General features: G+C 55.3%; 2 protein-coding genes across 2 annotated transcripts in view; one reads left to right on the forward strand and one right to left on the reverse strand.

The window, feature by feature from the left end:
• Positions 1–1,192: 1,192 nt before the first annotated feature.
• On the reverse strand, positions 1,193–5,147 carry NPPC (natriuretic peptide C). The gene is made up of 3 exons (XM_075761377.1): positions 4,917–5,147; positions 3,050–3,368; positions 1,193–1,627 (listed from the first exon to the last, which is right to left on the reverse strand). The coding sequence occupies exons 1-2, from the start codon at positions 5,007–5,009 to the stop codon at positions 3,063–3,065; spliced, it is 399 nt and encodes a 132-aa protein (XP_075617492.1). The 5' UTR covers positions 5,010–5,147; the 3' UTR covers positions 1,193–1,627; positions 3,050–3,062.
• Positions 5,148–16,382: 11,235 nt separating this feature from the next.
• The window catches only part of DIS3L2 (DIS3 like 3'-5' exoribonuclease 2), a 193,176-nt gene continuing 185,449 nt past the window's right edge, over positions 16,383–24,109 (forward strand). Inside the window, 2 exon segments of the mRNA XM_075761378.1 lie at positions 16,383–16,648; positions 19,224–19,943. Of these exon segments, the coding sequence (XP_075617493.1) occupies positions 19,244–19,943 (700 nt within the window). The 5' untranslated portion in view covers positions 16,383–16,648; positions 19,224–19,243.

A 24,109-nucleotide genomic window follows, 5' to 3' on the forward strand; every position in this document is an offset into this window, starting at 1 on the left:
CTGGTGATCGAGCTGTTGGGTGTCTGGATGAATCCTCTTGTTCTGTAAACCTAATGTTCTCTAAGAGTTGAGGAGAGTCTGGCTGGAGGTTTCTATGGTTTCCTCGTGGTTGCTAAGGAAAAGGATCTCTTTGCCTCTAGGTCTGGGTGACTTTCTTTTTGCCCTGTCCTAGGCACCGGAGCCCAGCAGAACATAATGCTCGTTGTTTCCCAGCCTGCTACAATGGTCAGGGCATAATTTGTGACTCCTGTCACGACTGGGCTGGGCGCCTGCCGCTCTTTTTTTTTTTTTTTTTTTTTTTTTCCTAAGGCCTCTTTGAAGAATGAGACCAAAGAGCCTTCATGCAGACATTTGCGTGTTTGCTGTGCTCCCCGCCCCCTCGCTTGCTGTTTCCTTTAGAGCTCCAAGTCATTTTAACGATTTATTTCATGCACTTTACATAGCAAGAAGCTGTAGCAACAGCTGTGTCCGTGAATCCTTACCAGGCAGCTCTTGGTATATTTTTGGTCTATGTATTGTCCCAGGCACAGTTAAATAAATGTCTGCTGGAGGAAGGGACTTTACAGCTTAGCAGTGAAGGTTTCGCGAATGGGAATATCAACAAGATATTTAGTGAAGCTGCTGGATCCTAGAATAACAGCGCATATAGCTCTGTTCCTACTAGCACAGCCGGGGACCAGATCCAGCGCGGTCCCTTTGTTGCTGTCGGCAGGGACTGCGTGTCCGTACGGCGCCCAGTGACAGAACGTTATTTACGAGATGAAGTTTGGACCCGCACCTGCAGGTTGGAAGCGGTTAAAACGCATCTAGGCCAAACGCTGCTCGTGGCTATCAGTCTGGATCTGGGCTGTTGAAGGTGATGGGCTTATTTCCATGGGTGCCGTTCAGGCTCTGGGCAATGGAGGAGCTGCCCAACGCCGCGCGTTCTCACGGGGAGTTCGGCTGGGTTCCACAGAGGCTTGCAGCTGCACGCAGCGCCAGGCAGGATTCGGTCCCTCAGAGCATCACAGGATTGGGCACAAGTTTACTTTTGCATATGGGATCAACGCTTAAAATATCAGCTGGCCTTTCACTCCTGACTTTTCTAAAAATCTGAACAATTTCTTCTTTTTTAACTCTGTTAAAATCAATCAATCTGATATTTAAATTGTATGTGAATTTGATAAATAAAGACAGGTTACAAAATGCCACATGGAATGATTTTTTTTTAAACTTTTTCAACTACTTAGGACAAAAAAGTTACAATGCTTGACTTTTCATTGTTACATAAATAATTTTTTTATAAATATCTCTTTATAAACAATATATAAATAGCTTTACAACATAAATACATTTATGCATGACATGAATTTACAAACAGCAACGTTATACAGCTGGCTTCATCAGTCTCTTGGAAAAGCACTGTCCCTTGTCTTGGTGAGTGTTTGTATATATAATATATATAAGATAGAACTTTTTAAAAAAATAACAAAACCAAAACAGCTGGTGCCATGACTCCTCGTACCAAAAAGAAAAACACAGCCACATCTTTTGTCCATTCCAGGGGGGTCTCTGCTCTTCTAGGCGTTGCCTGGGGGATGGCCCTGCCTGGCCACGGTAGGAGAAAATGGACTAGGGATTCCAAGCCCTGTGAGGAATGAGAACAAAGTGTCTGTTAGCACTTGCCACACAACAGCCCTTACGTGTCCCAAGCTGAAACCCTTGCAAGAATAATCTTGGCACGGGGCCGAGGGATGCTGAAGTTAACAGAAGCCCTCTCTGAGCTTCTGCTCTTACTGAAGCAAGGAAGAAGCTCGCTATTTGCTTTCTGGCTATTTGTATTTAGGGGAGAGGCTGAGGGATGTGTGCTGTTCCTCCTGGTCCTGGGGCTGGGAGAAATCTTTTTTTCCTGATGAGAATTTAATGCGAGAGGATGGGTGCGAGCTGGCTGCGCAGCATGCACGTGTGTCTCAGAGCCCTGAGCTGGGCGATTCCTTGAGAATACTGAGGAGCGGCACCCATCCCTCCGGGCAGGGCCATGGACCAGTGCTGGCATCCTCCAGGCATTGCTGGGCCCCGCTCTTCCTGTTGCTCTGCAGAGCAGCAGGGTGTCTGGATCCTGTTCCCTCCATGCCCAATTACATTACTGCAGGGCCAAGGCACGTCCGTGCTGTGGGAAGAAGAGCGAGTGGCCTGGGCTGCAGCGGGCAAGTGCTTCCCCACGGGCGAGTTTATCTGCGTGTGACTTGCTGGCAGGGACCAGGCCAGGGTTTGCCCTTGCTGCCCCCATCACCCTGGGGGAGAGCTGGCAGGGGAGGAGCTGCTCTGCTTCTCCAAACCTGTCACTGCAGTGAAGTGATGCTTCTCTTGCCCATCGGTCCCTAAGCACAGTGGCTCTGGAGTGCTGTGGGAAAAACTTCTCCCAGCTTCCTGTAACTTGCTTGGAGGCAAAGCCTGAGTTAGGAAAGCACTACCCTTGGCTGTCCCCACAACTAGGAGACACCTGGGGAAGTTGTGTATTGTTTTCCTATATGTTAAAAGAATTGGAACATGGCTGACCTAGGTACCTCACTAATTCTCCCACCATAGGCACGTGGAGGGTACCCTTCCCTTCTAAGGCATGTCCATAGGCCACCTGTGTCCATCAAGCATAGGGTGCTGGGAGCAACCGGGAACATATGGCTGCACCAGACATCCCTCTGCAGCCTCCCCAGTCTAGTTCACACAGAAAAGGGAATCTAGCGTGAGCTGCTGTGGGAGCGATGGACTACGGCTGGGGTCTCTGATCCTCTGCAGAGGTAGGCAAGGCAGCCAGGCAGCAGGAGGGTGATTGGAAAGGCGGGAGTGCAATTAAACCAGCTCTGGGGTCCTCCTCTTTACCCACCAGCAACACCGGGGATTGCAGATGGCTGAGCTGGCTAACTACTTCCAATCCTGCCCGGTGGCATCTCCTACCCGGCAGCGTACAGCACAGCATCCCCGGCTGCCAGAGCACAGCATCCCCCGGTGCCCGAACAGCGAAGCCCCCCCCCGCCCCGCCCGGCCCGGCCCGGCCCGGCCGCGCACTCACCGCCAGAGGTCCCTCAGCAGCCGAGGCCGCTCATGGCGCCGATGCGGTCCAGCTTGAGGCCGAAGCAGCCCTTGCCCAGGCCCTTCTTATGGAGGCCCTTGTGGCGGCGGCCCGGCGGGTCCTGTAGCAGCCGCGCCCAGCCCGCCCGCGGCCGCGTCTCGGTCCGCGCCTCCCGCGCCTCCCGCGGGCCCGAACCGCCGCCGCCGCCGCCGCCGCTGCTGCTGCTGCTCCGCTCCTTCTCCCGCTCCTTCTCCCGCTCCGCCGCCGCCGCCGCCTCGGGCGGACCCGCTGCCGCCGCCGCCGCCGAGCCGCGGGAAGCCTGGTGGGGGGGGGGGGAGACAGGGTCAGAGCACCGCAGCCCCCCAAGTGCCCCCCTCCCCGCCGCCCCGCTCCGGGCAGCACTCAGGACAGCCCCCTCCGCATCCCCCCGTTAGGGACCTGCAGCGGAGCCGGTGTACCCCCTCCCTCCCCGCGGTGCACACCCAGGATTGGGGGCTGTGCACACCCCCTCCGGGAAATGCAGTCCATCCCCCTGCGAGGGTGCCCAGGGCATCCCCCCCCTCCCCAAATCCCTGGGGTCAGAGCATCCCTCTATTCTCCACCATAGCAGTGCCTTCCCACCCCTCCCGGCGCTGTCCCGGTCACTATGTGCCCCCCCGTCCCCAGCTGAGGTCACTGCATCCCCCTAAAAAAAAAGGCTAGTGTGTGTTGCACCCCCCCAGCCATCCTGCTGTCAGTGCTCCCCCCCCGATCTGAAGGGGTCTGAAAGCTGGGGTGACCCCAATGGGGGTCACTGCATCCCCTGCCAGCTTTCAGGCCCCTTTGGTCACTGCGTTCCCCCACCCCCTGCCCCCAGCTTTCGGGCGCCTTCAGATTATGGGGGAGGTGGGTGTTCCTGGCCCCCAGTCCAGCTCTGGAGGACTCACACTACTCTGAGCAGCCCCTCCTGTACCCCTGTTTTGCAGAGTGTCCCCAGGAGCAGTGGGGAGATCAGGACTCTCCTTTCCCACTGTCCCCCACTTAGTTAATGCTCTCTGGGTTCTTCCATTCCTCCATTCTGAACCACGATTATGGGGGGGGCACACCCTCTTCCTTACTGGCCCCCCCATCTCCGAGGCCCCATGTCTCTCTCCATGCTCAGGGCTGCTGCCCACCAAGCCCTGGGGGTTGCTCTCCCCCATTCATCTCCCTTCCCCCCCATATCACCCCTTTTTCTGCAGCCTGCACCCCAGTTCCTTACAAGGACACCCCCAGTCCTGTCCCACCACTGTCCTGGGGCACCCCTCAGTCCGTGTCCCTGTCTCTCTGCCCAGCCCCCTGGGCAGTGCCACCCAGTGTCGGTGGCCTCCAGCGCATCCCTCCTCCTCAGCATCGCAGGACACCCAGCTCCCTGGCACACCCCCATTTGGGGTACCCCTTCCCCGGGGGGACACCCCGGGTGCCCCTGCCTGGCCTGTTTGGGCAGGGCTGCCTGGAGGGCTCTGGCCTCGCACCCTGCCTGCTGTGCACCTGCTGCCCACCCCGCTTCGGGTCTGCTCCCCTTCCCCCACGCCTGGCACAGAGGGGGGCCTGGGGTGATGCGGGGAGCAGACTGTCGCCCTCCCCGGCCCCAGTCCTGCAGGATACGGGGCGCAGAGCATCCCCCTCCACCCCTGGTTTGGGGCTGACGTCCCCGGGACATGCACGCCTGGGACAGGCTGGAGAAGCAGGGCGTCCCCTAGCACTCAAAAAGCTCACGGGGAAGGAGAACTCCGCTTCGCGCTGACTCTGCCACCCCAAAGTCACCCTATGTCCCCCCCCCTGTGCCCTTGGGACCCTCGGCGGGACGGGGAGAGGAGGAAGAGCCGGGGGGCAGCTCCAGCCCTACCTTCTGTGGGAGCTGAGACGCCGGCTTCGCCTCCAGCCTGACGGAGAGCAGAGCGAGTAAAAGTCCACCAGCCAGCAAGGGTGAGATCTGCATCCTGCGAGGCCGAGCGAGAGGGGGGCTGGGGGGGCAGCGGGGAGCCCAGGGGAGCCCCGGGGAGAGGCCGGGACCGACGGGAGTCAAAGTTCAGAGCGGAGCCCCGAGGTCCCTCCTGCCGCCTGCGAAGTGCCGAGCTAGTGAACTTGGGCTTTCTGCTTCATTCATTTTATAACCCAACCTGCTCGGTGATGTCATCTAAACAACCAGGTCCAACCCGGCCTCCCACTCCACAATAGCAGGAATTTAAAAGGGGGGGGGGGTGTCCCCTCTCCCCTGGCAGGAATAAATGACACATCAGCCCAAGGCAACCGGCTCACAGAGTTGGAGAGCGGAAAGGGAAAGCGGGGGGCATTTGGCTTCATGCCCCCCACCAACCACTCCTGGACCCCCCTGCAAGCTGCCTGCCCTCCCCTTGCCTGGCTGCCCCATGGCCCCTGTGGTCTCCCCCTACTTCCCCAGTGACCCCCCACAGAAGAACACGGGTCAGCCTGGGGTGGTTGTTGCAGGCTGGGGGGGGTGTGTGTGTGTGTGTCCTGGTGGGGGGTCAAGCATAAAAGACAGGAATGAATGCAAAAAGCACTTTTTTTTTTTTTTTTTTTCCATATCCAGGATTAAATCAGAACCTGTCTGTCCCCTAACTTCTCTCCCAGGTCCCTGCTTGGCAGGAGGGGGGACACTGCCCTCCCTGGCAGGGATGCTGGGGACACAGGGGGATGCAGGGGGCACTGCTTGAGGGTACCTAGGTGGGTCTCAGCTTGGAGGGGGTGACCTGCTCCCTCTTCTCTCCTGGGGTGGCTGGATGGTGTCCCTGGCCTTGGAGATGGGGCTTCTCACACACCCTGGGGTGTTCTCTGCAGGGCAGCGTCACAGGGTCCCTGCTGGGGACAGGACCCCAAGGGCTGACCCACCGCAGGGCTATGCAGCCTGGCTTCGCCTCCTTCAACCTGCTCCTGGAGCTGGAGGGTGCGGGAGAAGGATGTGATCCCGGGATAAAGCCCAGCGGCTCGCAGGGGCTCTGAGGACACGGTGGGGGCTCCCTCCGACCCTCACCCTTCCCCTCCAGCAGCCAGGAGGGCAGGATTTGTGCCACCGCTGCTGCTGGTGTGCCTGGCACTGGGCAGCTCTGGGGCTCAGGCTGCTTTTAGCTGATGCAGCTGGGCATCATCCCTGGCACCCCAGCTGGGGGATGCTCTTACTGGGATCAGGCCAGAGGAAAGACACCCCCCTTTGCAGAAGCATGCAGGGCTGGATTTGCACCCCAAATCCCTTCCCTGGGACCAGGGAAATGGTCTTTGCTCTTCTCCCTCCCCCTGGGGTCAGCTCCAGGCTGATCCCTTCCTCTGGCTCCTTTTCTTAGTCTTTCTGGGCTTTGCTGCTCCCCAATTCCCTGGGGAGCTGCCCCTGCTGGGGGGGCCATGGCTCTTTGGGGGTCCGTGGTTTCCCTGCTCCCGAGCAGGGAGATGTTTCCTCCTCCACAGTCCAGGCTACTGGGCACGGGACGCTTCAAAGGAGATTGGCTTTTCAGCTCCATGAGAACGGGAGCTGGAAGCAGAAGGTCTCGGTGGTTTTTCCATCGTGCCTGCCAGGTGGAGACAACTTGGACTTTTTGGAGTGTAAAGCTGTGCTTGGGCATTTGTCTGCGTGCAGGCAGAGCGAGGCGATGGAGTCAGGATTAGAGCCGAACCCAGGTGCCAGGGAGCCATGGGTGCAGGCGAGGAGCAGAGAGAGGCCCCTTCTCTTGGGGTTCAGCTCTCGTCCCCCTCGAAGCGTAACTGAGGTGTGACATCCAGCCTCTCTGCGGTGCAAGGAGCCGGAGGGGAGGGGGGGGCTCTGCAGCGCTACCCCCTTCAGCAGGGCTTGTGCGGGGGAGAGGGGAGCAGTGGGGAGCTGAGCTCTGGGTGTCCACAGCCTGGGGCTGTCGGGGTGCCCAAGGTCACCGACACAGGGTCCTGCTGTCACTGTCCCGGTTGTGCTGGCTCCCGCCCTGATGCTGCGGGCAGCCCTGCCCCGTGGCTTCTCCTGGGGGACACCCGGGAAGGAGATGGGGCAGACAGCTGAGGGGAATGTCACAGTGTGGGGAGGAAGGGCCACCTTGCTTGCCACCAGCCCCCCACACGCAGTGGGACATGGGGTCAGGAGCCGATCGGAGCTTCTCCACCCCCCCCAGCCCTGGAGTATTAGAGCATTGCCACAAATGCCACAACTCGCTCAGGTCTCAGCCAGCGCCTGCCTGCAGGAGGCTCGTCCCGCGCCCTCCGCTTTCACCAGCATGGTTTTCATTAGCTTGTTTTCTTTGTCACACTGTGCAGAGCCTTGGGTTTGGGGGGGGCTGTGCTTTATAAATCCAATTAGTCTTGTTATTCAAATTACCCTGCCTTTTCTGCTGAAAGTCACTGGAGTCGGAGCCGGGCGCGCACAAAGCCTTTCCCTTAACTCAAACCAGATCAGATCCACCGGGGCGGCAAAAAACTCTGGGATGGGGGAAGGGGTGGGCAGGAAGGGGTTAAGAGCAGGAAACCTTTTTGCTTGGTGGGATGGGGGCCTGAAAGCTTTTAACCCTTGAAGGGATGTGCCCTCCTTAGCCCATGGCCCTACGGGATGCTCACACAGGCTGAGAACTGGCAGACTCGGGGCATGTGTGGAACCTGGGATGGTGGGGTGGAGGGGCCTGCGCTCACTGGGGGCTTCTCCTGGGGGGCTGGAGAGCCAAGGGGATCCTGTGCAGTGGGAAAGGAGGGGTGGATGGAGACCTGCGGGGTGGGCTGGAGTGGGTGACACCGCTCCCCATCGCACCCAGGGGCCCAAACAGAGCTGGGGGCAGAGAGGGGCTCCGGGGCTGCTCTGCCCCTGAGGAACACCAGCGTTGAACCAGGGGTGATGGGGAGACAGGCTGCGGTGCATTTGGTGAGGGGGTGGCTCGGGGTGACCTAAGAAAAGCATGAAAAAACCGTACTTGACTGCTCTTCATGTCACATAATGTCCCCAGCACCCTTTCCCCTGTGACAGCAGACTAAGGGCTCCTCAGAGGTGTCCGTATGGTGGCAATGGTGCCGGCTTCATCCAGCCTGGATTTAAGCCTCTCACCCCTTTGGGTCCTGCTGGGCATCACCCAAAGCCAGGACATATCCTGCCCTCTGGAAAGCCCTGCTCCTAGGGTGGGGTGGGAACCTGCACGTGCCGGAAAAACAGACAACATCGCTGCTGTAGGGCTAAAAATGGGGAGATACTGCCAAAGTGGGGGTGACCCCTGAGGAGGAGGACTTGGGCGGGTTGGGGTTATCGGTGTGTAGGGAGCGGGGAGGGGACAGAGCGGGTGCGTGTGCGAGAGGGCACACGGGTCCCTGTGCCTGAGGATGGAGAGGGATTCATCAAAGTGTGACCAGTGCCAGCATGATGTGGAGGGTGGGAGGAGATGGGTCACGGGGGTACGTGTGACAGCAGCACGGGGTGTTTCGGCCCCATCACAAGGAAGGGGTGAGTGATGCCTGCGGGTGAGGCTGGATCCTGCTGGGCAGTGCTGGGGCCCCAGCGCTCTCAGCTGAAGTCAGGAGCCAGGTTTCAGGCACCTTCCAGAAGATCACCCCAAGAAGGTTTACAGGACAGAAATGTGGACTCCAGCCTGAAAAAAGCCATGTCACCGCAGCAGTGAACAACCAGCTATCTATTCACTTTTTCTTCCACTTGCTCTTCATTAGGGAGTGTGTTTCTGTATCGATTTAGGGAAATCACTGCCCAGATTTATGTCTTTGCTGCTGCCATGGGCCAGGGAGCATTTCTGAAGAGAGTGATGGATAACTGTAGTGTGAGGATTTCCAGATGATGCTGTGCGAGGGCCAGTTGTCCCTTTGTAAAAGAGACATCAGAAAGCTGCGTGCATGTGACAGAGATGCTGGAGCAGCCGATGTTTTCCTCCAACCAGTGGCCAACCCAATGAGCTGTTGGTCAAGCACGGTCCCAAAGCCCGATGGTGGCTTTGGAACAAGCCCCAAAATACTGCTGCTCTCTGCTTGTCCTGCCCACGTTGCTCGGTACCCGCCTGGGGCAGGGCCAGGGGAGTGGAGCAGGCACAGGGATGGAGGAGGTACAAGGATGGAGGAGGTACAGGGATGGAGGAGCTGATTCCCTTCCGGTGCAACCACCAACTACCAGTCCCCAGGAACAAGAGGTGTGTTGGTGTTTGCCACTGAGGGTTTGAGGTGACACAACGGGAGCTTTTTACAGTTCATGGGGTTTTTTTAACAAGTTTTACAGTATCTCTCTAGGGGTCTGGTGATAGTGGGCTCATCAAGAAGCAGTTTTGGGGGAATTTCAATTTTGGCTGCAGGGGTGAGTAAGCACGCACCGGTGCACACAGTGGCAGGGGACAGTCTGGTCCCACCTCTGTGGCAGGACGCAGCGGGCGACGTGCCTCCTGAGGATGCTTTGAAGCAAACTGTTCTGCAGAATAACCCTATAGCTCCCGAGGGCAGGAGCACTGGCTGGGAGCTCAGACGTGGCCACCAACAAGGCCCGGGAAGCCACCAGGCCATCATGGGGACAGGGTGGCCCCGCACACTGGGGTGCAATGTTCCTGGGGCACTGTGGCAGCACCAGTGCCTGCTTCACCTCCGGGTCTCCCTGTCTGAGACGCTGGTGGAGCTTTCAGCCTGTTTGAACATTCCAGCTGTTTATTTTGGATGTTGCTGCTGAATGAGGCATTACAGGAAACACTACATGATTTTACATTTTCCCCTGTCTCCTTTGGGTCTGGAAGAGGGCTCCGGCCCCGGACACACACAGGCCCAACATTCCCTCTTCCCAAACCAGGACTGTGATGCGGAAAGGCCCCGCAGAACTGCCCTGATGGAGCAGGTGGGATGGGGCTGCAGATGCAGCAAGGACATGGAGACTGAGAGGACATCTCTACCCCTTCCTGAACCTCCCAGGGCAGCAAGGATGAGGAGACAAGGAAAAGCCTCAGGCAGAGACCCCCAGGTCTTTGCAGACATGTTGTGTTTTCCCTCCCAGGGCTCGCTTTGGGGTTTGCCCGTTGGGGTTTGCCATTTTACCTGGGCTCCCTGGGATGCTCCAGTCTCCTCCTGACTTTCTGGGTGTTTCTTTTCCCAGGGGCTGCCGTGTTCTGGGGCTGAGCTGCCTCACTGGGCTGGAAGGAGTGGGAACATGACGTCTCAGACTTTTGTTGAACGTCGAGAAAATGAAGCAATTCTAACGCACGGATGAGTGTGTGCCGTGAGCCTCCCTCTGTGTGAGTCCTCAGAGGATACGAATTGCGTCGCCTCCAGCTGCCGGCAGCCTCGGCTCCGCGGATAACGTAGGGGCAGGTTGTTGGGATTTTCCAAGCTAAATGCCATGGTCATCTTTGTCCTCCCTTTCTCAGACACCTTCCTCCCAAAAGTGGGGGTTTGGCAGCGTTTCACCCACAGCCTGGAGGTCCCAGTATTAGCCCAGGCTTGCCGGTTTTGGCACTGAGCATCCCTTTGGGGAGAGGTATCGCCCGAAGAGGTGATGGCCCGGAAAGGCCAAAGGAGGAGTTATCATCACGACATTTGTCCCCACGGGAAGCCATGCCTCGTGCAGACACTGGTCAGGGATTCGGCAGGCCAGCAGGGACGGATCCCCAGCCTGTACCCAGGGGTGACCCCATCGTGGTGCTGGAGCCGGATGCCACCACTGCACCACGTCACCCCACGCAGCCCCGGGGAAGGTCTGTGCTGTAACGTGCTACGTGCGCTTCTGGGCCAGGCGAGCAGGTCCTCACTAGCCCACGGCTCCGGCAGCAGCGCACGCCCCGGCTTGGCAGGAGCCTCTTCCACCTGGCTTGGCTGGGTGAAACCCTGTCACCCTCGAAGATACCAACAGCAGCTCCCTTGTGCCCCCACCCCAGCACCAAACACCCCCCAGACTCCCTGATCTGGCTTCCCGGGAACCCAGCGCCAGGTGGCGGGAAGTCCCTTTTGGCATCAGTCCTTCGGGGCCAAACCTTTGGGCTTCTTGGGTCTTCCCCGGAGCATATCAGATGTGGGAAACCCCAGGGGAGCGCTGCGATGCAGGGAGCCAAATCCGTGCTGGTCTCAGGGATGCTGGTGGTCGAGCCCTTGACCTCCTGCTGGTGCTGTGATCCTGCTGAAGCCAAACTTGGGCTTTCTGCTCTTTTATTTTTTAATATTTTTTTTTTATATTTTTGGAAAAGGGTCTGGCTGTCTCCCATGGGATGGTTTGTGTGGGCGCCAAGCTGAGAAGCATGGGGTGGCCCTGGCCAGGGTTGGGGGACAGCGAGGGCAGGGGCAGGTTTTGGTGCTGCAGATGGTGGGGCAGCCTTGCGGAGCAGATAACGGTCTGGCCGGGCCTCGGCCATGCCTGGGAACAGCTGGGGCTGCTGCTCCAGCGGCGGGGGAGCGCTGTCGGCTGTGGGGCGTCGCGGCGGCCCCACTGCCACTCCACGGGCAGCCAGTGTGGACGTGCGGGGCTCCACAGCCCTAACCTTTTGCAACCAGACAGAATAACAATGCTGGCCCGCTGGGGTATAATGGCCGGTGTTTGCTTGAGATACAAAGGCACAGGGCTTTCACATGAGGTAATACTGATAAGTTACGCTCTCATTCACCGCTCTGCCTGCCAGCCGGCAGCGGGACCGGCAGTGGCCCCTGCTCGCCTTCACCGAGCTGCTGGGACGTGCCCGCCAGCCCCTTGGTCTCCACTGGAGCATCTGCCCCTGCTTGCCCTTGGCGTGCTGTCCCCACTCGGCCCACAGCCCCGAAGTGTCCCCATGGGGGCTATTCAGACCCCATCCCGCATATGTGAGGTGGGGGACGGGGTGGCAGCGACAGGGGTTGTGGGGTGAGTCCCTAACCCCAGGACTGTGGAGCAGCGTGGTCTGTTAGTCCCTGCCTGCCTCGAAGGTGCCTTTTTCACCTCCCTGGGAGCATCAAATGGGGCTTGAATTCACTGCCCATCCCCTGCCCCGTGAGCCCTGTGTCCCCCCGGGTCCCCCAACCCCGCTGCCCACAAGCTCGGTAGGTGCAGGGCAGCTCCCTGCCTGGATTTCCCGATGGGAACCATTGAGCTGTGTCACATTGTGTGCCCCAGCACTGTGGGACCTCAGAGCTTTATCATCCGAAGCTTTATTATTTGAACACCTTTGGGAGGCTCAGTCCTCAGCCTCAGGGCGGGAGGGTGCAGAGCAACCGAGGGGCAGGTTTTAAAAGAGATTTGGCCATCTATAACTAGAGGGGAAGAGACTTGAAGGTATCCAGGAGACCCCAGCTAAACCAGGAGCCAGGCACTAACCCTGCTGCTTTGATGTCCCATCCCGGCACCCACCTCTTTCCTCCCCTGCCTCCTTCACCTCTTTCTTGGCCACCTGTCCCTCTCTGCTGGGGTCTGGTTCTCACTTTGCTGGACAGACACAGCCAAACCAGACCTCCCTCTGCCCGGGGGGGGAGCTGCAGGTGTTCCTCCAGGCGCTGCCGCATCTGAAGGAGATGGGAACCCATCAGTCCTGATCTTGAGTGGCGTGTTTCCCAACCAGAGGTATGGAGGGCTCAGGAGAAGACTGGAGAAGCTGAAGGACAGGTGGGGCAAGACCACATGTGTTGTGACACATTTAGTAGATGGGTATCTACTGTGGAGAGAGATGGTTTTTACCTTATTTATGGTAATAAATCTGTCTACGTCCCCTCTACCCCCCAAGCATGGCTCGTGTCCTCAGGTCAAGTGCCCAGACGGGTCCTGGTGCCTGAGCAATATCAAAGTGAGTGAGACTCTGGCCTAACTCTGGGTGCTGCTGCTGCAATCAAGATGCTTCCCAGGGTGCTCAGAGGCCCCAGAGCAAACCAGCAGCCCCACTCTGCCTTCGAGCATATCCTTGAGCTGTCTGGGTCTATCCTCTGGACAACAGCAGGGAGGCAGCACCTCACTGCCCTCCGTCCCCCTGCCATGGCCCGCCACCTGAAATATTCTGCAGCAAAGAGAGGTGACATTCAGGTTGGCAGGGGCAATGTTTCCACCCACAGTGTCGGTTCACGCCAGGTGGGCTGCGGGAAGCAGACGAAGGCGTTGGAGGAACCACTCTGCTCCCATCCAGGGTTCCCCTCGTTGAGTCATCTCGGGGCGGCTCCATCCCTTTGGCCAGTCACTCCTGATTAACACTGATGTAAATGAGTGCCGGGCGGGCCCTTACTCCTTGCTGAAACCGCAAGCAGGGGAGCCAAAGCCTTCGTAAGCGGGGTGCTCCCGGCCAAGGAGCCACACGGTGCTCTCGCCTCGGCCGAGGTGCTGTAACACGTTCCAGCCTCCAACGTCGGGGAGCAGCTACCAGTTACTGCCCGGGGGAAGATGGTGAGATAATCCTACGCTGTGGGAAAGCAAGCTGGGACACCAGGCTGGGCTTGCTGCTACAGGACCCCAGGAAACGAGAGTGCAGGGGAAAAACCTGCCCATGGACCCGCTCCCTTTTAGAAAGCCCATGAGTTGCCATGGAGGGTCATGGGAGCAGCAGTGAAGGGACGGCTCCTTTCTGCTCGGCAGCCACAAGGATGGTGTGGATGGACGATGGAGCCAAAGGCAAGACTGAAGCAGTCCAGCCCTTCCCTGGGAGGGATTGCATTTGATGAGATCCTGCATGAAGCATCAGCTCGCTGCCATGTTTGCATGTGGCCTCCTTCAGAAGGTGCAAAGGATGGGCATGTGGCTGGTCCCAGCCACATGGGACCTGCTGCGTGCCCGTGGGGCACTGGGAGGGTGACATGTATTTGCTGTATCTCTTGTCTGGGGCAGTGATGGGGCAGAGCGAAAGGGGGCACAAATGCAGGCTCTGCCCCACAGTCCAGGCCAGATTTCCAGATCCCCAGCTGCTGCCAGGAGAGGAGGGCTGAGAAATGCTCTGTGAATCTGCTGGGGCTTGCAGCCCCTTGTGCAGCTGGAGGCAGCAGGTGAAGAGGACGAAGGCATCCAGCCGTGGAGCCATATCGCTCTCGCCACGCATGATATCACTGCAAAACCGCAGGCCCCAACGCCAGCAGCGGCACTAACAAACACCGAATCCCCCCAGCTTCCTCCCCCCAACCTTCATCTCCAGTGGAAGGAACAGAGCACGCTGAAGCTGCTGCAGCTGGTGGCACCACCTGGTGCAGGAGGGAGCCTGGCCAAGCTACGGGCTCAGCTTCATCCCCACGGGGGTGAAGAGCAGCAGAGACACAGCGTGACTCAGCGGCACAGAGAAGAGCTGCTGTTCCCACCTGGCTGGCACAGGCAGGGGGGCAGCGGGGTGGGGGGCTCCCAGGTCCCCCCTGCCCCATCTCCTGCTCTTCCAGGCCCTGCACAGCTGGGGATGTGCCACCGCCGTGCCTTAGCAGAGCAGATGCCAACTGCCTCGCGTTGGCAGTGGCCAGGGGAGCGGGAGGAAGCTGGGGGAACACACCCTTCCACCGAAAGGGCAATCCCATGCGGCCGTGCTCCCCCAGGGCCAGCTCCAGCAGAAATGGCATCCACCCTCTGTCTTTGGGGCTGGAGGCACCAGCTGCCATGCAACTGGCGGCTCTGCTCACATGGAGGACGGCTGCTCATTTCCTCGCCATCCAGGCTGCATGGTGGCTGCGTAGCTGGCATGGGGCAGAAACGAGTCCTTGCTTCCCTCAAGGTGACCAGAGCTGCCTGGGTGGGGGCAGCTGATGAGCTGGCAGCAGTGTCGGCAGATCACAGGCAGAGCCTGTTGGCTCTGCATGGTTCATGTGAACGAGACACCGCCTTTGCCGGTGGCATCCCGGTGCTCGGGGAGATGTGACTGTCCTTGTGTGGGCAGGTCTGTGCTTGCTGCCCTTGGTCCCGCAGCAAAAGCCTGGTGCTTTCTCAGGGCAGCTCCCTTGACCGACCTGCGGGCTGGAGCTGGAGCGGTTTGTGCCTGCCACGGCTTTGTGAGGCACTTCACCTTCAGCAGCTCTGTCTCAGAGGGCTCGCCGCGGCTTCGTGGAGGCTCAGCAGCGCTGGCTGGGAGCATGGCCACAGGGCCAGCGTGCGTCTAGGAGGGGCTGGCAGCCACAGGTGATGCCACACACTGAGCAGAGGCGGCACTGTGGCCATCAACCTGCAGGATGTGGGATGAGGAACAAGCACCACAGACCGGGCATCTTCCCCATCCTAAGTGAAGGGGAGCATGGAGAGCCTGCTTAGACCTGTGTTTCTGCTGAACAGAGCCTGTCCCCACCAGACCCCCACTTGGAGATGCTCGCTCAGGTCCCTTTGGACACTTTCCCGCCCTTCAAGGGGCTGCTCCAGGCAGACAGCTCAAATGGGGTTGACTGGAGGTGCACGAGGCCAGTTGATTGCTCTCCAGTTTTTCTTCTGGCTGAAGTTCCCAGCCTGAGTTTGCAGGTAACACCAGGATGACCAAACCACCTACTCCCAGCCAGCCAGACCCTGGATCTGACTCTGCTATAAAGCCCCATGGGACATCTGCAGCCACAGAAAGAACAGGGAGTCAAAGTCCCAGGTCCTGACTCTGGTCTCATGCTTTGATGTCACCCTCTGACGCAAAGGCTCTGACTTATCCTGGCGGAGATCAGGCCACTGATGCTCAGCACCATGAGTTGGTCATTACTCGGGTGCTGTGGCGTGGGTGGGCTGGTGGGTCGGCAGGTTGACTGGTGCCCATCTCCAGTGCTGGGGGAGCACGAAGAGCTAGGGGAACAGGAGCCTGGGAGCCTGCTCTCCTCTGCAGTGACGGTGAGGCCGTGTAGGTCTGGAAGGAGGCTTCCCTGCACGGCTTTTGGAGGTACAGGTGCCTGCAAAGCTCTGAGGGTTTCCAACAGGACAATACCAGTCTCAGCTCTTTACAACATTAAATCAGTTAAATTACATTTTTTTCACCTATCTGTCTAGAGACTTTGGCTGAAGCAGGAGTGCTGCCAGCAAATGGGACCAAACCATCACTGAGGCCTCAGCTGGGCTGGCTGGAAGGGATGGGTCTGCAAACCCCAGGGACCAAGGTGTCTGCAAACCTTGCAGCCTGGGGACAGTCTGAACTGGGTCCCTGCTGTGGTGCCAGCACCTCCTGTCCCCCGCAGCACCCTGGCCCTGGGGGGATCCCGTCAGATGCCCAGCTCAGCCTCCCGTGGGAGAAGCTCCGGCCTGGGTGGCCTCCCACCCTCACCTCCTGTGACAGACCCTGTCTGGAGGCTCCCCTTCTCCTGGCAGGCTGTGGAGACCCACGGGCCCTGCCGGCGGGGAGCACCCTCCTCTGCAGAGAGTGGGGCCGGAGCACCCTGTCCCCTCCCGGGACACCCTGTCCCCTCCCGGGACACCCTGCCCGCCCTCCGCACGGTGCCTCCCTTACAGGGCCCTTCCCGACTCCATCTCCAGGCCCGGGCTGCGCCGGGCGCTGCACAAAGGGACCCACAGGACGCCAGCCTGCCCCGTGTCGCTAGAGGCCGCCCGGGGGTCCTGCCCGGGGGCCCGGCCCGCAGCCCCTCACACGCCCGGGGCCGCCCTGTTAAGGAGAGGAGCGAGCGCTTCGCGCGTGAGGCCTTCTGGGCCCTGCCGCGGCCCGTAGGCCGCCTCTGACCCGGAAGTGGACGGTGGGGGCGTTGGGACATTTAAACGGCGCGGAGCGGCGCGGCGCGGCGGGGGGAGCAGTTGGGCCGGTGAGTGGCGGGGCCGGGCCGGGCGCGGCGCGGCGCTTCTTCCGCGGGCCCGTCACCGGGGTCCCGGGCGGGGGGAGAGAGCGGCTACCCGGTCGGTCCCGGCGGCGGTCAGGCCCTGTCAGCCCCGTGGCATCGTCGCCGCCGTGGCGGGGGGTCGGGCCTGACGGTTTGCTGGCTCGTCCCGGGGCGAGGGCTCGTCCGGCGGGCCCCGCTCCGTCAGCTCCTGCTTCGGGCGCCGCGGAAGGGCAGTGGTAGCCCGGACTGCGTTCCCCAGGGGGTCAGGGGCGCTCCGGGCGAGAGCAGTGGCGTTGGCGGCGGGCGAGGGGCTGCCCCTGGTGCCGAGGGTGCGGGGAGAGGCCCTCAGCCCCGCTCCCGGTCGAGCTCCTGGCGCTGGAGCGGGTGTGCCGACCCTCGCTGCTCTGCGCTGGCCGGGGCGCTTGGCACCCGTGTCCTGCGTGGGGCAGGTGGGTGGTGGAGGCCGGTGCTGCTCTTCAAAAGCCGGCGGGTGAAAAGAACAGGGGCAGTTCTCGTCCTGGGCCCGGCCAACGCAGCATCTTCCCTCGGTGCTCCCTTCCCGGTATTTCAGTTATCCGCATTGCTGTCCCGGCGGGGAGGCAGGGTGGGTTATACCTGGTGCCAGCTCTGCCTCCCCTCTGCCCTCCGGCTCTTGGGGAGCTGGCAATTCCTGGTTGCCCATGGAAAAGTAATAATGAAACTGTAATACGTGGAGGTTTGCAAGTCCCTTATTTTTTTGTCTGTGCTCCAATTGCTAACTGTTAACGTGATTAAAATTGCAGAAATTACAGTGGAGGTGAGGTGTGAATGCTTATTCTTTACTTGTAAATAAAGATGGCAATCTGCTGTATCCCGGAACCGGTGTTTGGAGAGTAGTCTCACTGGCTTTTATAAATGTTATCTACTTCTATTGAATTGGCAACTGGAGAAGGTGACGTTAAAAGAAAGCTTGCTGTAGACCTACCCGTGTGAGGGTTTTGTAATAGCGCTGTAGCAGGTCAGTCTATTAGAAAAGTTTAGCTATTGGCCAGCACCAATGGAAAATCTTAGGAACAAGAATCGCAAACCACACAAAGAATTTTTCCTATTTATTCAGGGATTTTTAATTTTTGCTTTGTATTGTGAAGCCTATTCACATCCGTGCTCAATTACTTAAGTAAATCTTGCTGCAACACGTGTTGTTTCTCTGAAAGGGCCAGAGCGGGCACTCTGAGGAGGGGTCAGCGCTGCAATCCTTGCTCCCTGCTGGATGCTGCCCTGTTCCCAGTGCAGTGTGTGCACAGAGGAGACTGCCTGGGTGCTTATCCTCTGTGCAACTGCAGCAAAAGGGAGAAGAGGACTGGGTAAGGGTGAAAAAAATTCCAGGCATGGTGGGAATAGGGAAGGGAATATAAATTTCTCTTCTGCTGAGCTCAGTATTCTGTCCTGCTAACATCTCTGTGCTTAGAGAGGTGAAGAGAGAGAGTTTTAATGGACAATAACCTTTATTTTAGCTTAGAGTCCAGTGCCCCTCAGTTCTGGCATAGGAGGGATGTGAGCCCTGAAGTTCTCAACGCATCAGCTGGGGTGAAGTTCAGCTTCAAACATGTCTTGAAGGAAAAAAGAGGCATTTTTATGAAAACCCACACAAGACAGCAGTTGCACTGGGCTCCATTATCAATATATTTTTATTTTCCTCTTTGATGATAGGTACAGCAAAAATCATTGCTATGTCCTGTCCATACCTATAATTTACCTTAATAGTAGCTGATGACAATTTACTAGATTGTTTTGCTCTAAATCTTAAAAGCTGGAGCAACCGAAACAGGTTTGAAAGATGCTTTAATCTACTCAAGTTCCGCACTTGTGCCACAAAGGTGGAGGCATAAGGCCATCTACAGAAACTGGCGCTGTTTCTGTGATGAAGTGGCTGCCAGTGTATCTCAATCACTAAGAATTATGAACTCTTGCAAGATAGTTAGTTGTGTTAGGGGATTTATTGTATCTCAGTTGCACTGGAAGCGTGTTTATGGTTAGAAAGACAAGCTGAAATGGTTAGTCTTTGAAGCAAATGTCCCATATAATCCAGAAGGGTCAGTCACTGGGGGAGGGAGGTAACAGGCAATGTATGCTTTTTACTGCAACGCTGAAGCGCTTCAGTAATGATGCAGTTATTTTTGAAGACTCCAGGTTGGACATGACAAGATTTCATGTCTGATAATGGCTAAACTGATGCATCTGATACAGTCTGTCAGTTACAGCCTTAATTTACCTGGCTTTTTCAAAGGCAAGGAAGAGCGGATCAAAGGAGTCCCTTATATTTGATGTGTCAGCATTGGGACAAAAATCCTCATTTTGTGTTGTGTATGGGCAGGTATGGCTTATGGGCTGTGGACAGGGATTTGGTGCAGGGCAGATGTTGAGTACATTGTGAAACCCCTTCCCTCAACCTGGAATTTCTGTAAAGGTCAATACGTTCTCATTTAGTACACTTTTGCGTCTTTTAGTGTAATCAATTATTTGACTCTGTTTCAAGAAAATAACCCTTTCTTCCCCTGTGTCTATTTGTAACTCTTTGAAGTCTGGGCCTTTTACTGCACTATGGATCAGCTGGGGTATGTGAGAAGTACTACTTCTGCCCAAGGTGCCAAGGAGGGCTTGAGCAAGCCCGCTACTCCACAGAAGAACGCTTACGCGAGTCTTGTGCAAAAGCACCACAGCGGCCGATTCCGGTCCTATTTGAATCACATTGCGCAGAAGATGCAGCTAGAAGACAGCATCTACAACGACCCCAGCTCAGATCTGGACCTACCCCTGAGGAGAGGCCTGGTGAAGGATAATCCAGCCAGGAATGGGTTGAATGTCCACAGCTATTCACCGGTCAGAGCATCTCACCTGGAACAGCCCATGCCTGGAGGATTTGAGAATGATAAACCCCAAGCCTCTCTGAGCAGATGTCCTCATAAAAAAAATACCATTGTTAGTCTGGAAGGAGACTTGGAGATGGAGGAAGACAATTATGTACATCAGTGTGGAGCTGCAGCTGACTTGTTAAATATGAATGACACCTTGAGTGGGAGAGTATCGAACAGCCTGAGATACTGTGCAGCTCTGCAGAAGTCTTCTGGTTCTGATGAAAAGGACGAGGAGGATACGTGGAGGAAGAAACATAAGAAACAAAGCAGGTGTCCTGCCAACACAGATACAGCAGCTGGACACTTGTTGACTGAGCAGTTTAGTGAGGATGTGGTGGCAATAAATGCCAGGAAAAACAGTCACTTGTCTCCAGGTCAAGTCCAAGGTGAGTTCACACTAATGAACTGTTTGGTCCATTTGTTACAATTACTGTGGAATTGAATGTCATGGTTTAGTCATGAGTGAGTTAACATGAGCCAGTTCTACTCTGTCCAAGTTAGTCAGCCCTTAGTTACCTGTGGGTGGCTTTGTCCTGGTTTACAAGTAAGCCATCCGGCATGTGCGAATGGCTTCATATGGAGCCAGCGTGGTGCTGGCAAAACCTACTCCCCTGGCCTAAGCCCTGTGAATGTGGCTGTGCTGCTTCCAGGATCAGTTCAAGACTAGGAGAGCCCAATTTCTGTGGTGTAGAGTCCAAATTAATGACTGTTGGATCTGAGCCGACTCAGGGCAGAGTCATGCTTTCCTCTGCATTGCCTCTTCTCTTTGGATCTGGAGTGCTGGTTTGCCTTTGCGGAGGGTCCAAGTCCAGCTAATGCTCAGGGGCTAAGATGCCTGTATAATATGTGATTCCTGATACAGAGTCTTGACTCCAGTAAATTTTGCTGTTAGTAAGGAAGAGACCACATCTTGCAGTAGTAAAGTGAATGTGTCTCTTAAATGCGATGTTCAAGGCAAAAAGCCCACTTATGGAGACAAATAAAATTCTTCCTTAGAAAAAAAAAAAAAAGAACCCAAACCAGCATCAACAAGCAACCAAAGCAAGGCAGTTTAAATTTGATTTCTCAGTTTAATGGGTTAAAACTTCCTCTGAATGTTATTTATGGTGAAATACTTGGATAGTCTAATCTTACGAGCTACTACTGGAGGAAGTCATAAATGTCACCGTTTTAAATTCTCTGTAACAAATAGAAAAGAGATCGATTTCTCAGCTGGGTAGGATGGGCCCGAGGCCTATCACAACTCCTGGTTTACAAATCAAGTAAACGTTTAACTAAATCAGTTTTGCAAAACTATGCTCTATCACTCAAGAGTGGCAAGTAATATGCTTTTTACAGGGTTTGTGGTGTTTTTGAAGCTGTGACAGTAGATTATGTGCTAAAGTTGGTAAACTTTCATGAGTTCGTGCAAGACAGATCATAATTAGAGATTTAACACAAGCAGATTATGTTAAAAATTGATGAGCTTGATTTATGGGAGGGCTTTTTTTGCCTGCCTCATTGTAACACTATTTATTATGCTAGCCTGTTATAATAGACTTTGCTACCTTTCACCCTTAAGCTTTTGGAGCATAGGGAAGAGCAGCTAACGGAAATGGAGAGTTTGTAAGGCTTACAGTTTGTAGCCATGAAAATGATAGGTGCCTACATGGATTTTAGTCTAAAATAAAAATACCCTGGCTTTCAAAAGCAAGCACCCACAGTTCCCTCCTGTTCTAGTTGGGAGTGGGGTAGCACAAACCTTTTGAAAACTAGTTGTTTGTTTAGTGTAAAGACCTAGAGCAGAAAATGTTGACCCTCGTGTTTGACCTCCCAGGTGGAAAACTCACACTGTGGGGAAGATTATTGGAAAATTATTTGCTTAACAGTGACACCCTTCCTCCTCTTCCCCCGTGTGCCTCCCCAGCCACCCTCCTGTGTAGCTGAGACTGGTTATGCTCCAGAACACTTGCAGGGATATGAAAATAGTTTCTTGGGGAGGAAAGAAATAGGAAAAAAAAATTATGATTAAGAGAAACGTCTTCTCTGCTGTTCAGTTTGAGTATATCTTAGCACTCTTGTTTAAGTGAAATGAAGATTTTACAGTATGCAAGCGCTTAGGTATAAGAACTCACACATCACAGTACCAGATTAATATTTTCTCACTTCAAAGCTTGTCTTTCTCTCTTGATGCTGATATAAGTCATATTACTTTGCATAGGCAGGTGTCTGGTTTGATCAGTTTAAATCAAGGCTTGTGAAACTGTGATGGCAAGAATTGCTTCTGTCATAGCGGTGAGGCATATCATCTTTTCAGTAGTGACATTTCCTCACAAATTAACTCTGTTCAGGGTGTTGTAGGCTTTCCAAAAGGCTCTTTGAGCTAATCTGAAAGCCAAGCATCTCTCTTTATATCACTTCATTTCATTCTCCTCCTCTTAACAGCTCTTCAACTCAGGCTTAGCCATGGTCAGGTTTGCAATGACCCTAAAACAGACAGTACTAAGGGTTGAGAAAATCCTTTGAGTGCCCTGGGGCAGGCTGTGAGCAGCAAGGGACGAGTCCTTGTTAATGTCCTTCCAGAGGTGTAGCAGTTCCTGTGGCCTTGGGGGAATGCAGAGTGGTTTGGGGAGCCCCAAGCAAGTGTCACTTACCCCGATGATGTGTTGCTGTCCATGGGAAGCACTGAGAATTGTCTTTGATGTTCTCTACTGTGAGGCCCCAAGATGAGGCTTGGGGGATAGAAATAATTTCATAGCAGCTAGTCAGGACACTGCCCATGGCAGTCTCTTCTGGTCTTCCGTATAGTAACTGCTTGTCTTAAGTGTTGGTCTTCCTCAGTGACTTGCCCAGCTCCTCTGATGTAAGAACTTTGCAGTTGAGAACAACCCTCTGTGGTCCCTTGTCTGAAACGTGTGACACAGCCGTAAAACTGCATGTTGAATTCACTCTACAGTATCAGCAGTCTCAGATTTGGGAAGACGAATCTGCATATAGACACGTTCCACAGATCGTTGCTCCTTTCTGTGTGACTGTAACCTCTGCAAGGAGAATTGCCATAAAGCGTCCTATTCTGAAGTTTCTTCTCAAACAAACCCCAATAAAACTGAAAATAATCCTAAAATGCCACTTTAAATTGTGATGCTTATAGTTTTTCATCTCATACAATTTCCCTGGTGGTATTTTTCCCTAAATCTCCAATCCCCTAGGTTCTTTGGGTGCTAAAATTTGATTAAACTTCCTTAACAGAAAGTTTTTTATGAAGCCCCCTGGGTTGTTTTCTGGTTTTGATCAAAGGCTCTAAGGGTTTTCCCACTTCAATCCAGAGTTAGTCATCAAAATCTCTTTTCAGACTGATGTTTCTGTCATAAAAGGGCTTAAAACCCCCTTTTCCTTGAGGAGAGAAGTACCGACTCTTTCTGCGACATCTGTCTGTCACATGCTAGTAGTTGAGATTTGCATGGCTGCTAAGTGGAACTCCATCTTAAATATCTGTGATGCATGGCTTTGTCAGTAAGTAGTTTAAACCAAGCTGTGTGTTTTATTCAGGACAGCAAGGTTTCGGTCGCTTTTTCAGTACGTGCACTTCTCAGCCTGTTTTTGAGGGAACGTTGCTGTTTGATAGCACATTCCTGAGTCTGCTGGAAAGCCTAAAAACCAGACATCTGCAGAAGAGAACTGTCCTCCAAACGTGGAGTGCAGCATGGTCTTTGAGAACATCATCTCCCAGCCACCCTTGGTTTCAGAGGATCTCAGGAGCTAGAGTACCTGGGAGTGAGGTGGCTTTATTGATGCTGAAAGCTTGGGTGGAGCAGGATGCTTGTGAAGGCTGATTGCTATGAAATAGGTCCAGATTTTGCAGGGCTGGATATACAGTCTCAGTCTGTATCTGCAGACAACCTCCTCGGGAAGAATACCACCACCAGCTTCACTAGGTAGCCTTCTGGGGCTTCTCTCACTAAAAGCTTCACAGGTTTATGATGTGATGGAGGTATCTGGCCCATCTGTCAGGGTCAGCATGCCCCCTGAGTAGAAACAGGCGATTCCTGGGTAACAACATGCCTCATCTGAAACGGTGTAAGATTTCCGTGGCCCTTTCTGATTTATCATCTGTCTGACACTTGGCATTTATTTGCCCAGCCTGTGATACTTAACCAATGTGGGCAGCTTCCACAGAGGAGTGTTTCTGACAAGCAGGCTGGTGTTTAGCATTGCAGCTTTAAAAACAATTGTTGCTGTTGAATGGTTGCAGGTGTCTTTGTGGCTGCAACCCTGACATTTGAAAGGTTCGGAATAGGTAAAGGAAATGTCCTGGAATGGCTTTCCTGCATGTTTGATTGGCACAGCTGGTCAAGAAATATCCGCAAGATGGCAAAATCTTAGGGGTTTTGTCTTTCTATCATAGACTGCAATAAATTTTGTATTTGTCTTTGTTTCTCTGGGGGAACTTTGGAAGAAGAACCACAGCTTCTGCTTTTCCCTTCTTGTAAGGCAAATTTAAGATAATGCTACTTTTTAGTGGTGAGTCTTCCAGTTCTTGTGTGGTGAAATTCAGTACTTAAGAATGCTGTTA

This window comes from Balearica regulorum, chromosome 9 (assembly GCF_011004875.1).
Source record: "Balearica regulorum gibbericeps isolate bBalReg1 chromosome 9, bBalReg1.pri, whole genome shotgun sequence".
Taxonomy (NCBI): domain Eukaryota; kingdom Metazoa; phylum Chordata; class Aves; order Gruiformes; family Gruidae; genus Balearica; species Balearica regulorum.

Coding starts and splice junctions, on each gene's coding strand:
- NPPC (XM_075761377.1), bottom strand. CDS start 5,009: ATGCAGATCTCACCCTTGCTGGCTGGTGGACTTTTACTCGCTCTGCTC. Junction 3,369..4,916: donor CGTCTCAGCTCCCACAGAAG/GTAGGGCTGGAG, acceptor CCCCCCCACCAG/GCTTCCCGCGGCTCGGCGGC.